This window comes from Ooceraea biroi, chromosome 13 (assembly GCF_003672135.1).
Source record: "Ooceraea biroi isolate clonal line C1 chromosome 13, Obir_v5.4, whole genome shotgun sequence".
Classification (NCBI taxonomy): Eukaryota; Metazoa; Arthropoda; class Insecta; order Hymenoptera; family Formicidae; genus Ooceraea; species Ooceraea biroi.
This window is the reverse complement of record NC_039518.1, coordinates 2363121-2377756: the sequence shown is the minus strand read 5'-3', so window position 1 is coordinate 2377756 and position 14636 is coordinate 2363121. Positions and strand designations below refer to the sequence as shown.

The 14636-nt window shown below is 42.8% G+C and overlaps 1 protein-coding gene across 1 annotated transcript; it reads right to left on the bottom strand.

Moving 5' to 3' along the window:
• Positions 1-195: 195 nt before the first annotated feature.
• On the bottom strand, positions 196-14414 carry LOC105279588 (activating signal cointegrator 1 complex subunit 3). Its single transcript, XM_011339456.3, has 12 exons — positions 14281-14414; positions 13612-13754; positions 13389-13480; positions 13039-13187; positions 12706-12954; positions 8030-12229; positions 4042-4533; positions 3774-3964; positions 3529-3697; positions 1426-1683; positions 999-1347; positions 196-912 (listed from the first exon to the last, which is right to left on the bottom strand). Exons 2-12 carry the CDS (start codon positions 13740-13742, stop codon positions 824-826), a joined length of 6369 nt encoding a protein of 2122 aa, XP_011337758.2. The 5' UTR covers positions 13743-13754; positions 14281-14414; the 3' UTR covers positions 196-823.
• Between the last annotated feature and the right edge of the window lie 222 nt (positions 14415-14636).

The following is a 14636-nucleotide window of genomic DNA, read 5'->3' as shown; positions in this document are numbered from 1 at the left end:
AAGGAAATGCATATTTTTTTCTTTTTTTTCTTTTCACACAAAGCAATGGAATGATCTCATATCCTTCCTATCCTATAATCTATTGTTACCTAAGCATAGGAGAATTAAATCGAATAATCGGAGTATCGTATTACTGTTAACATGATGTAAGTCTGAAATGGGGTCAGTATATATAAAACTGAAAAGTACACGGTGAACCTTGCAATTCATGTAGCATGTTTCTTTTTTTTTACATAACTTATATAAACGTCGAACAATATATTATTTCTTTAGAATATGGATGGAGCATGGATCGAAACACTAACGAACGTGCGGAATTGATTTGCGTTTTGCAATCAACTCGCTCGTTGAAAAACAAGAAGAGATCGAAATACGGAATTGTATAACCGATATCTGACGTGTTGCTTTTTCTATCTTTATATACCGAGATAATAAGGCTTATATTTGTATGGAAAACAAAAACTTAGTATAGTCTATATCTATACATGCACACATGCAGCATATATATATATATATGTATGTATGTATATACATATATGTGTATGATGTGATTTCACAGACCTATATAATAAAATTACATGAGAAAAATATGTACAAGTTTCTGTGTACACAACCTTTTTCCGCATACGATAAATATGCCGCGATCACATTCGCGCGTAGTTGTAATATAAATCTCGCTTCGTTCGTGATCGATATAAACGTTAACAAAGTTTTAGACTTTCTTTCTACCGTCCCTCATATCGGCAATGTAGAAAAATTAATAACGATATCACTTGGATAGCTGTCAGTCTTGAGTGAATACGGGTCGTCGTGAAAAATCAGTTCAAGGTGTTACACTTAGGCAGATACTGTACTGCTGATCCAAACCGATGTAGCAGTCCGAAATCAAGTAGAACGTCAGCTTCAGCGGTCCTGAAATTCGAGTCTCGTATTTCAAGAAGGATTCAAGTCGGAGGCTCCGACTCGAAGCGCGATCGAAGAAAAACGAGTCGGCTTACCCAAGCGACTAGGTGCGGTGAATTGCAACTGATGGTACCTCTGCTGACTGTTTACACCGGACACCCTCTTCAGAGCCCAGACTTCTTTATTCTGGATGTCACCTAGCACCAGGAACCAGCTCTCGTCTTTCCCCTTTAGGAACATTGGACAATGCGCTTTTAATGTTCTGGAATTATTCATTCTCTTCAGTCCGATGATTAATGTGCATTCCTCGGCTCGCCGAACAGCTGGAGGGCTGTCGTTATTGCGTTTCAATTTTATTCTCTTCTTCTCGGCATCCTCGTTCCAGGAACTGTCTAGCGTTAAATCAACAGATATTACCGGCATATCCCTCATCACTTGATGCATCTGAAAAAGATATTAATCTTTTAGCAACATTTGATATTTTTACGGCACAAAGAACGTCAGATATTTAAATCCTGGTACCTCGCGTATTTGATCTTCCTGATAGTCCTTACATAAAACTTTTGCGAGTTTGCTGTAATCGTTGCACGTGACGGAGCACAACACCGGAAGAACGAACGACAACGATGCGAACAAGTGCAGGTCCTCCTTTCTTATATACGGTAACGTCGTGATCGCTGATTCGTCGACCCATCGTGCCTGTACGATCATTTGGAACAGTTGCATTATTCTTAACGTGCTTGTTAGCCATCCGCGTTCCGCGACCGTGTCGATCATTGCCTGAAATAATAATTATGTAAAAATTTTAATTTAGAAAACAGAAATTTCTTCAAGAATGTCGAATTTTGTTATTAATTTTATAGCTAATGGAATAAATTCTTTATTTAAGCTAATTCAAAAAAACATTTTTCACACCTAAATGTACCATTAATCTCCAAAATTAATATTCTAATTAAACTATCTTTTGATCTTTTCCTCTTGTAAGACAAATAAAAAATTATACAGGGTGTCCCGGGTTTTAACCGACAAACTGCGGGAGCATATTCTACTAGTGGAAATAAGAAAAAATTCTTATATCGAGTTTGCTTAGAAATGCTTCATTACAAAGTTATAAACCAATATTGAAAAGAAATATGAGATAAGTAACAACGGATTTTTTCACAAAAATAAAAATTATCTACGCAATGATTTAGTGACGCATTTCAAAATGTTGTCCTTGCACATCGATACAAGCTAGACATCGACGTAGTACAGAATTTGTTACAGCACGACATTCCTGAAAATTTTGTTGCATCTCAGTAACTGAATTAGTAATTCGTTGCTTTAAATCTTCAAGCGAGATTACTTCTGTACTGTAAACTTTATTTTTTAAAGTTCCCCATAAATCAAAATCAAGAGGCGTTAAATCGGGCGATCTTGGAGGCCAGAAAACAGGTCCTCCTCGATTAATCCACCTATGAGCGTAATGTTCATCTAACCAGTTTCTAACTTGTCTAGCATAGTGCGATGGACAACCGTCTAACTGTATCCAGCTGTTTTGACGAAACTGCAGTGGCACATTTTCCATCAAAATTGGTAAATCGTTTGATAGGAATCTTCGAAAAGACTCTCCGTTCAATCGGTCAGGTAAAAAGAGCGGACCAATAAGCCGGTCATGAAGCATACCCATCCAAACATTACATCGAAATTCGTGTTGAAAGTTTCTTTGTCTGGTAGTACGTGGATTATTATGAGCCCATACATGGCTATTATGAGAATTGAATATGCCTCGTCTTGTAAAGGTCGCTTCATCTGCCCATAATATCATTGATGAGAAAAGATTGTCCCTTTCTACTGCATTCACATACCAGTTACAAAATTCGACTCGTTTCTGATAATCGATTGGAAGTCATTCTTGTACAGGTGCGTAACGATATGCGAATCTGTCATCAGCACGCAATGTTCTCCAAATAGTGTTTCGCGATATCTGCAGTTGAGCTGAAGCACGTCGAACACTTTGTGTAGGAGTATTATCAAAAAGATTTAAGATTCTTTCCGAGCGTCGTCGGTGTCTTAGAGCTGAACGAACATCATCATATTCATTCATAGGTCGAAATGAACCCAAATTACGTAATTGCAAATGGGTATTACTAAACACAGAACTATCTGGTACTCTCCTGTTAGGAAATCTACGTTGACACTCTCGTACGGCAGCTCGTGCATTTCCGTGACAGAATCCGTACACGAAATGAATATCAGTGTATTCCTCATTTGAAAACACTTTTGGCATTCTGATAGTAATTGCTAGTTGACACGACGATTGAAATCTAACGGCTACTGTTGTGAAAGTAACAATCATACTGAATCGTTTGAACATAGTGAACACGAATACATGTGAATACACGTAACATAAACATCTTCGACCTTCCAAATTCTACACTATGTTCCGTTGTTACTTATCTGATATTTCTTTTCAATATTGGTTCATAACTTTGTAATAAAGCATTTCTAAGCAAACTCGACATAAGAATTTTTTCTTATTTCCACTAGTAGAATATGCTCCCGCAGTTTGTCGGTTAAAACCCGGGACACCCTGTATATTTATGTCTAATTCCTCAGTACTTTATTTTCTCCAGTAATGGATACCTGTATTATTCTGATTGCTTGATCGAGCACCGATTTGAGATCAGTAATGTAATCGGTGCATGGTAATGGCAGTCTTGAAAAATGCGCCTGCAGCAAGAGGAATGCTTTCGTGTGCGGTGAGTCGTAGGTGTACTGATCCACGGGGTAACGGCACAATTGTGCCAACTCTCTGTTGGACATTCGGACGTTTAATAAAGCAAATGGAAAAAAACACCGACAATTATTAATAACATATAATTACATACTCATTTAACAGTTCCTCGTTATGTCTCACAGGTAATTCGTTGTACTCGTGTGCTTGGCAGAGTATGCGGAGGCACTGATCCAGCGTCATGTTCTCTCTCAGCGATTGCGTAAACATTAGCATCGTCTTGTGCGACAAGTAATAGAACGACGCTATCTTTCCCATCGGCAGTGAAATTAGACTTTGTTCATCCTAGAATGTCAATCATAATTTATTAATTAATGTGACGATGCGTGCTCTGTAAATCATTCTGCTGCATCACGTCATACCTCGTCGGAATCGATGCAATGTGAATCTATTAACGACCTTATGGTGGTCTCCACCAACAGTGATAAGTACTGATTGATGCACTCAGGCTCCAGGACATCGAGATCGTAATATTTCGGATTTTTCATCAATCTTCGGAAGTAGTAGGTCCACGTCAGGTAATCGAGAAATTCTTGTTTATTCTTTATGGTACCGGCGACGATCTCCGCGTTAATGTGATCGGATAGTACTCCCATCAGGCTAGATTCCACGGGAAACGGTTCGTACAAGAATTTTTTGTAGAAGCTTTTCTTCAAATCGTGCACGAGGACGACCGCCACGCCAGAGTTGTCGAACTGCGGCCTGCCAGCGCGACCCATCATTTGTAAGACGTCCGTTATCGGCATGTCCACGTAACGTTTCAATTTACCGTCGTAGTATTCCGTGCCTTTTATCACCACGAGGTGAGCCGGGAAGTTGACGCCCCAGGCTAAAGTGGCCGTCGTGATCAATACCTAAATTAATCATATATCATATAATGCGTATAACATAAATTACATTCAAAACTAAATGCGCGTACAAAATTAATTAATTAATTTTATTTATTTTATTAACTAATTATATTATTTATTAGGAGTGTGATTTAGTTTTGAGGGTTTTGCAACAGATGGCTGTAGTGTCAGTTTCTTCCAATAGCTGTTTCCGATAACTGTTCTTTCTTACGGTGTCGACATTATCCATGACATTCAGTAGCATTATAGCAATAGATGCAATAACAGTCGTGTTTATATCATCGTAAAAATGCAACTTCCGAAAGAGCATTTTCGACATGCGTTGCTTTTGTTTTTTAATCAAAAGAAAACTGCGGCTGACGGTTATAGAAGTCTTGTGGAAACTTATGGTGATTCTGCCCCATCAAGTAAGACGTGTGAATACTGGTTTAGACGCTTTAAAAGTCGTGATACTGATGTGAAGGACAAAGAACGCTCGGGACAACCAAGAAAGCTTGAAAATGCAGATTTGCAAGCATTATTGCACGAAAATCCAACAGAATCCACTTCAGAACTTGCCAGAGCATTAAATGTTGATCGTACAACAGTTGCCAAACATTTACATGAAATGGGAAAAATTCAGAAGGAAGGGAAATGGGTTCGACATCAATTATCGGAAAGTGCCATTTGAACATTTGCATTTCGTTGATCGCCAGGCAAAAAAACAAGAGTCTTTTGTCTCGGATTGTTACTGGGGATGAAAAGTGGATCTATTTTGATAATCCGAAACGCGGAAAATCATGGGTGGATCCAGGCGAACCATCAACATCCACTCCGAGACGCAATATTCACGGTTCAAAAGTAATGCTCTGTATTTGGTGGGATAGTGTACTACGAGCTGTTAAATCCGCACGAGACTGTCACGGCTGATCGTTATCGACACCAATTGTACAAGTTGAAGCAAGCATTGGACGAAAAACGACCACCAATTGCGAGCAAACGACGGAAAGTGATTCTTCTTCGTGACAACGCTCGACCTCACGTTGCGTTATCAGTGAAACAAACACTATCAGAGCTTGAATGGCAAGTCTTACCGCACCCCGCGTGTTCTCCGGACATTGCTCCATGCGATTATTACTTGTTCCGGTCGATGCAACACGCTTTAGAGGATACACACTTTGATAATTTCGAAGAAGTGCGAAAATTTGTCGACGAATGGATCGACCCAAAAGAAGAGTCATTTTATCGTGGTGGAATCCATCTCTTGCCAGAGCATTAAATGTTGATCGTACAACAGTTGCCAAACATTTACATGAAATGGGAAAAATTCAGAAGGAAGGGAAATGGGTTCGACATCAATTATCGGAGAGTGCCATTGCGAACCGGTTGAACATTTGCATTTCGTTGATCGCCAGGCAAAAAAAAAGAGTCTTTTGTCTCGGATTGTTACTGGGGATGAAAAGTGGATCTATTTTGATAATCCGAAACGCGGAAAATCATGGGTGGATCCAGGCGAACCATCAACATCCACTCCGAGACGCAATATTCACGGTTCAAAAGTAATGCTCTGTATTCGGTGGGATAGTGTACTATGAGCTGTTAAATCCGCACGAGACTGTCACGGCTGATCGTTATCGACACCAATTGTACAAGTTGAAGCAAGCATTGGACCAAAAAAGACCACCAATTGCGAGTAAACGACGGAAAGTGATTCTTCTTCGTGACAACGCTCGACCTCACGTGGCGTTATCAGTGAACAAACACTATTAGAGCTTGAATGGCAAGTCTTACCGCACCCCGCGTATTCTGCGGACATTGCTCCATGCGATTATTATTTGTTCCGGTCGATGCAACACGCTTTAGAGGATACACACTTTGATAATTTCGAAGAAGTGCGAAAATTCGTCAACGAATGGATCGACTCAAAAGAAGAGTCATTTTATCGTGGTGGAATCCATCTCTTGCCAGAGCATTAAATGTTGATCGTACAACAGTTGCCAAACATTTACATGAAATGGGAAAAATTCAGAAGGAAGGGAAATGGGTTCGACATCAATTATCGGAGAGTGCCATTGCGAACCGGTTGAACATTTGCATTTCGTTGATCGCCAGGCAAAAAAAAAGAGTCTTTTGTCTCGGATTGTTACTGGGGATGAAAAGTGGATCTATTTTGATAATCCGAAACGCGGAAAATCATGGGTGGATCCAGGCGAACCATCAACATCCACTCCGAGACGCAATATTCACGGTTCAAAAGTAATGCTCTGTATTTGGTGGGATAGTGTACTACGAGCTGTTAAATCCGCACGAGACTGTCACGGCTGATCGTTATCGACACCAATTGTACAAGTTGAAGCAAGCATTGGACGAAAAACGACCACCAATTGCGAGCAAACGACGGAAAGTGATTCTTCTTCGTGACAACGCTCGACCTCACGTTGCGATATCAGTGAACAAACACTATTAGAGCTTGAATGGCAAGTCTTCTCCGGACATTGCTCCATGCGATTATTGTTTGTTCCGGTCGATGCAACACGCTTTAGAGGATACACACTTTCATAATTTCGAAGAAGTGCGAAAATTCGTCGACGAATGGATCGACTCAAAAGAAGAGTCATTTTATCGTGGTGGAATCCATCTCTTGCCAGAGCATTAAATGTTGATCGTACAACAGTTGCCAAACATTTACATGAAATGGGAAAAATTCAGAAGGAAGGGAAATGGGTTCGACATCAATTATCGGAAAGTGCCATTTGAACATTTGCATTTCGTTGATCGCCAGGCAAAAAAAGAAGAGTCTTTTGTCTCGGATTGTTACTGGGGATGAAAAGTGGATCTATTTTGATAATCCGAAACGCGGAAAATCATGGGTGGATCCAGGCGAACCATCAACATCCACTCCGAGACGCAATATTCACGGTTCAAAAGTAATAGTGTACTATGAGCTGTTAAATCCGCACGAGACTGTCACGGCTGATCGTTATCGACACCAATTGTACAAGTTGAAGCAAGCATTGGACGAAAAACGACCACCAATTGCGAGCAAACGACGGAAAGTGATTCTTCGTGACAACGCTCGACCTCACGTTGCGTTATCAGTGAAAGAAACACTATTAGAGCTTGAATGTCAAGTCTTCTCCGGACATTGATCGATGCATTATTATTTGTTCCGGTCGATGCAACACGCTTTAGAGGATACACACTTTGATAATTTCGAAGAAGTGCGAAAATTCGTCGACGAATGGATCGACTCAAAAGAAAAGTCATTTTATCGTGGTGGAATCCATCTCTTGCCAGAAAGATGGGAAAAAGTTATAGAAAACGAAGGAAAATAATTTGATTAAGGTATTCACTCATTATCATATTTAAATACATGCGTTTTTGAGCAAAAAAAACCCTCAAAACTAAATCACACCCCTAATAGTAACATAGTTACTAAAGTTATCTTTACTGTTTTATGTGATAATGACTATGTGCACATTTTAATTCTAAATTATTTACAGAAAATCGCATCACGTACCTGAATTTTGTTATTGACGAATAGTTCCTCGACGGTTTTCCTATCTCTATCTTGAAGACCGGCGTGATGCAGACCGATTCCGAAAGCGAGTGTGAGCTTCAAGTTCGAGTCTTTTATATTCTCAAGAATATTGTTCATCTGTTCCTCTGGCATGCTCAACCATTGCTTAGGCTCATCCTCCGCCGCGAGGAAGGCGATTAAATCGAGAGCGGTCAAGCGCGTCTGTCTACGCGAGGACACGAACACCAGAGAGGGACTTTTCGGCGCGTGTTGCCTGATAGCCTGGAAAGTTGGTCTGTTCATGGTCGCCATACGGGGACAGTAGTGCTTGCCGGGGAATCCGCTGATGTGCACTTCCAGCGGCACGGGTCTCACGGATGGACGGAAATTGTAGAGTCCCATGTCCTTGATGCCGAGCCAGTTGGCCAGGTCTATCGCGTTGGCCAACGCGGTCGACAATCCCACGATCCTCACCTTCTTCTGCGTGTGCGACGATATGAAGTTGGTCCGCGAGATGATCACCTCCAGCACCGGTCCGCGATCCTCGCCTAGCAGGTGAATCTCGTCGATCACGATAAGCGCCACCTTCTGCACGTAGCTTCGCGTTTGCCAGCTCCTACTGATACCGTCCCACTTCTCGGGCGTCGTGACGATCACGCTCGCACCGGCAATGATTTTTATGTCGGGCGACACGTCTCCGGTTAACTCCACCACCTTCTTCTGCAAATTGTTCTCCAGCCGCATTTTCCAGTCATTTATGCGCTCTCTGACTAGGGCTTTCAGGGGTGCGATGTAAACGACCTTTTGGTCGGGATACTGCTTGAAGACGCGGAACATGGCGATCTCGGCCGCGATCGTCTTCCCGGAGCCGGTTGGCGCGCCGAGAAGGACGTTGTTATCCGTGTGATACAGACAATGAAAGATCTGCGTCTGTATTGGATTAAAGTGGGTGAAATTGTAGAGACTCTGGAAAGCTGGATCCCTCAGGACGGTTACGGGCAAGGGCTGCAGCTCCAACAGATCCGTGTGCGGCGGATGCGTCTCTGGTAGGATGAGATTGCGGAAGGTCAACGGACACACGGCTTCGCAGCCGAGCCAGTGGTCGCTCGTAGCTTTCACCAGGTACTGAGTCGGCAGCGGTTCCGACAACGGTATGGTGATGACGAGCTCCTGCTCGAGCCGTTGGCAGACCATCTTCTTCGTCAGCATAAAGTACTCGTGATGATAGATGAGATTGTGATCCGGATCCTCGATCCATATCCAGAAGGCTTGCGAATTCTTCCCGTGGACCTTGTCGTTCCAACGGAACCGCGGGATCAACTTGAGTCGTATTCTCAGGACGGTGCGCGTGATGGGTTGTAGATTGTACTCCATCTCCAACGCGGGCAGCTCGTCGCAGCACTTCTTCACCAACGCTGCCGCACGCTGGTCCCGCAGGGCGCTGCCAATCTCCTTCACGTCCATCTCCTGCAATCGGTGGACGCTGAAATCCCGTTGCTCGATCTTGTCGAGCACCTCCATGGGGAGGCAGTCGAATTGGCGCAGGGGAGTCACGAAGTCCCACTGCTGCGCCTCGAACATCTTCGCCACCCGCAGCAGTCGTCCAGCCATCACAGCGTTGTTGCGCCTGAGTGCGATCTCGAACAGCGCCCTAGCTATTCGCACGGCGTTCTGCGTGACGTACGCCTGATCGGATATCAGCGATGTCGTGTTCACCCGGCCTCTGGACAGGTACGTCTGCAAGAGTATGTTGACTTTGCCGTGGACATTCTCCGCACCGCCTTGCGCCGTGAGTTCGCAGTCCTGCAGCAACTGGTCCAGCTCGTCCACCTCGTCATCGCGCACCTTGAGCTGCTCGAACTCCTGGGCGCGCGATATCATCGCCAGAATCTGCGCCTCGGTCATTATCGGCTTGTTCAGCTCGTTGAAGATCTCGACAGTGTCGTACTTGAGGTAGTAGTGGCTCGCGATACGTCCCAGGTCGGTTACGCCGAGATCACCGGTGCGCACGTCGTACCTGATCATCTGGGCCTTGTCCAGCGCCTTGGCGGCAACGTCCACGAGCTCCCTGCGTCTTTTCTCCAGATTAAAATCTTCGAGCAAGGTCTGATGCACCATGCCGTACGCCTGAAAGTTCAATCTCATTCGCACAAATAGGTACGTGTAGCTCAGCCACTCGACCGCCTCGGCCACACTCGATATCGTGCCCAGTGCTATCTCGGCGTTCAGGTTGTCGGCCAAATACGTGATGAAGCTGCTCTCGATCGGTATCTGATTCGTCAGCAGCGATAGGTAATGGGACAGCTTGTCGTGCGACGTGATGATGACCGCGTGGCCCGACGTGTCGAACTGCGGCCTGCCGGCGCGGCCGAAGATCTGCAACACGTCCAGTATTCCCAGGTCCACGAACGAGCCGTGCTTCGAGTCGTAGATCTCGGTTCCTCGTATGATGACCGCGTGCGCCGGCAAATTCACGCCCCAGGCTAGCGTGGCGGTGCACACCAGCACCTTGATCAAGCCGTCGGCGAAATACTTCTCGATCAGATTTCTGTCCGAACGCAAGAGACCGGCGTGATGTACCGACAATCCGTTGTTGAACAGTTCACCGAGGTGCTTGTTACGCGACTTGGCGAACGCCTTGTTCACGTACTTGGCCTGCGCGTCCGACAGGAAGTACCTGAGCGTGTCGTTCTTCGAGGCCGCGTCCCTCAGGAAGTTTGCCGTCCTCACCGTGGCGTTCCGCGCGTGTACGAACACCATGACCTGATGACCCTGCCGCACCATGTCTATGACCTTGTTGTAACACACGAGGTCCATATCGTTCATCTGCTGCAGCGGTCTGGCAGCTTTCACGCCGACGAAGGTCTGGCTAAGAGGCACCGGTCGAAAGCGGTGGTCGAAGTAGAACAGCCCCTTGTGCGGATTGACGCGCAGAAATCGGGCAACGTCCACGTAGTTCGGCAGCGTTGCCGACAGCCCCACTATCCTGATCATGCTTTGCGACGACTCCACCTGGCGCAGGGTCCTCGCGACGAGCGCCTCTACCACGGGCCCTCGATCTCCGTGCAGCAGGTGCACCTCGTCGATGATCAGTAGCCTGACGATGCTGGTGAGAGAGATGTCGCCGGTACCCTTCCGCGTCACGACGTCCCACTTCTCCGGCGTGGTCACTATCATCTGAGTCTGCTGAATCTCCTGCTTCGTCAGCTGCATGTCGCCGGTCAGCTCGCGGACGCACACGCCCAGCGGACCGAGTCTCCTGCTAAAATTCGCAGTCATTTCGGCCGCCAGGGCTTTCATCGGCGCAACGTAGACTATCTTGAACTGGCTAATCTGCAATTGCCCGTCCTGAATGTTCTGCTTCAACTGGTGCACCACGGTCAACATTGCCACGTTCGTTTTTCCCGCGCCGGTCGGCGCGCAGATCAACAGGTTCTCGTTCGTGTTGTACGCCGCGTTGAAGACTATACTCTGAATTTTGTTCAGCGACGTTACGCCGCTGAAAGCCATCCGACCAATATCGTCCAGAGAGGCTATCGACACAGGCTGCATCTCGATGTTAACGGGTTCCTGCTTCGGTACCGGTATGTGCACCTCCTCGCAAAGTTCACTGTTCTCCCTTTTAACATCCTCGGTTAATAATATTTTTTGCCCCGACACTATGCTCTGCTTCACGCTCGCTGTGGAATCGAAAACGAAGGGATACGATTCCTGCATACCACGCTCCAGGGTGTGCTTTCTGGGAAACAGCGGCGTGTGCATAGCTGCAAACGCTTCCTGTCTCTTGAGTCGCAGCTCGGCAGGTTCGAATTCACCCTCCTCAGCTTCTGATTTGGCGTCTCGCTTGCTCGCCAGTTTATTCAACTTCTTCTCCTCCTTACGTACTTGCTTGCACAACAGCTTCTCCACTTCGGACTGTACTATTACCTGACCACTGATTATAGGTCCTCCTGGACTGGCTTGCGGTCTTTTGATTTGATTTGTCTTTAAGTACGTTGACACAATGATTTTTTGATGCTCGATAATGTACTGAATAAAGTCGAAATGCTCGAAACCTAGCAGATCCAATAGGTCGACTTGTATATTTTGCGAATTCTTTAATTCGTTCAATATTCTCGTGGAAAAATCCTGATATGACATTTTGGTATTACACTGCTCGTGACAACTTTTCAATTCCTTTGTAAATATTGTTTTGTCAAACTGTAAATAGACAACAGAAAAGAAGTCTATTATTTAAAATTAAAATTTCTTCTTCGTATATACACAGGGTGTCTTAAAATCATCAGTAATAATGTTAAGGACCGATTCTACCGAACATTCCAAAACAAAAATTCTAATACGAAACTGTCATAATAGCCACAACACTCTCATATCAGAACTTTTGTTATCGGCGATTTTGAGACACCTTGTATACACAGGGTGGCCCACGTAGCAGTTAACATTTAAGGGAAAATGTTTCAGACAAAAGTTGCCTGCTTTCTAACATAAATTATGGAAATGATTAGTTTTATATTTCAGAGTTACTCTTCACTTTAAGAGGGATGAAGGAGGATTAATCTTGACATCGATTTAAAGCCTCTTTAATTTATGAAGTTCAAGACGATTAAAGTTAATTGCATAATTTTCGGGAGATTAACAATTATGTAGGATACCCTGTATACATAATCAATACTTACTATAGACTTCTTTTGTACCGAAGGTTTCGTTTCATGTATCATCATGGTAAATTTATCGGTGCTGGAATTCGTTCCCTCTGACATGTTGTGAAGTCCAGTGGTATCAGGCCACACGACTTTTGCCTGATTATAGGGAATGTTTGCGCCGAAACCGTGAAAACTGGAAGCGTCGACATCCACATTTTCCTTGGATTCCGATAAGAGTTCTATAGCCTCGTCGTAACAGTTCGCTTTAATTTCTTGGACAATCTGTGTAGTATTAATAAATAATAATAACAATTAAGAAACATATATACATATTGTTATTATAGGATATATATATATATATCATACATTCATCATGAGAAGTGCGAGCTCATACGTGATGTGCCCCGACTTTTGGCCAAGCATGTTAAATTTTCTTCGTGTTAATTCTTTGTCTTCGATTAACAAACGTAATGCATAAAGTGCGAAATCATTTACAACATTCGGAGGAACACCCACTAGAAACAGTAAATAAATAATGCCAAATTATGCAATATTTATAGAATAAAAATATAAAACATATAAAAAATATATAGGGACATATAAATATATGTGGAGGAATGAGTTGACCATCAATTTCAGAGTAATTTGATCTATGAAAATCATAGCAGCAAGAAGTAGAAATTCCATACATTTCACTGTTGCTATTTAATACTTACCTAACGCTCGTTGCACAACATCTCTGAATTTACGTAAATACACTGTAAGATCTTCAGACGCTCTGTCACATATAGTATGCCAATCAAAATTGCTGTAATGTGTGAATATAAAATTATTATGGAAACTGCGTATAGTGCTTACTATTTATATCTTTAAATTTAATTGAATACAAAGGGATCCAGGAAATATAAAATATTTTGTACTTCGAACATTAGTTCCTACCTCTTGGATTCTTTTACCCATTCTCGTCTTTTTTTTAACAAGTCATTTGGTTTAAAATCCGACGTCCCCTGTCTACGTTCTAGGGAGGTGAACATCCGTAAGGACCTGGTGATACGTGGTAGTTGTGGCATTGTGTACTAAGTCTGTAAATCGATGTAATCTTATTTATATAAAATATTAATTTATATTGCAAAATTAAAGTTGGATAACGAGTAACAATAAAAAATTTTATAGGTTATAAAAGTTATCACATATTTTATTACACTAAAAAAATGAGTGACAAATTATAAACGAATTGTAAAAACGGTTAGGAATGACTATGAGAAGTTTCCGCAATATGTTACAAAATATAACGCAATATTTCAAAACTTCTTATGCCACAGATATTTTCATGCACGTGTTTTTAATGAAGAAAATCTGTTTCTCAGAGCATTAAGTTAATAAAGTTAAAAATTAATGAAACGATTGTCACTGTTGAGGAATTGATATGTATATCTTAATAACAATGACAGAGTTGTGTTATTTTATCTGTCATCCTCAAATGATATTAAACATCAATTTTGCACACAATTTTATTTCATTAAGCACACACAATAATTCTGTTCCAATTAAGCTATATAAAAAAAGAGTACTTAGATAATAGAAGCTAATAGAAACAATAATACTTACTGTTGAAGTAATCTAGAAAATGTAATTTTCAACTTTTTGCAAGGGGATTCACACCACGATACACATCCGTCGATAACATTATCGCGACTGTCACACGTTTCAGCCTTCGAATCACTAACTGCGTTCAGAAAATAAACGATAGTGCGCGCTCAATGGGTGAGCACTGATTGGTTGTCAAATTACTGACATGCATACGCATCAATAAAAGAACATCCAATGATCTAACAAAAGACAAATCATTTTGGCCGGTATTCATGATCGGTTCTTATCTTTATATCGAGTCAAGTGAAATTTATGATTCTTTTGTACGATAGAACGAGAAAATTCTGAGGATAAAATTTAACTTTCTTACTGCT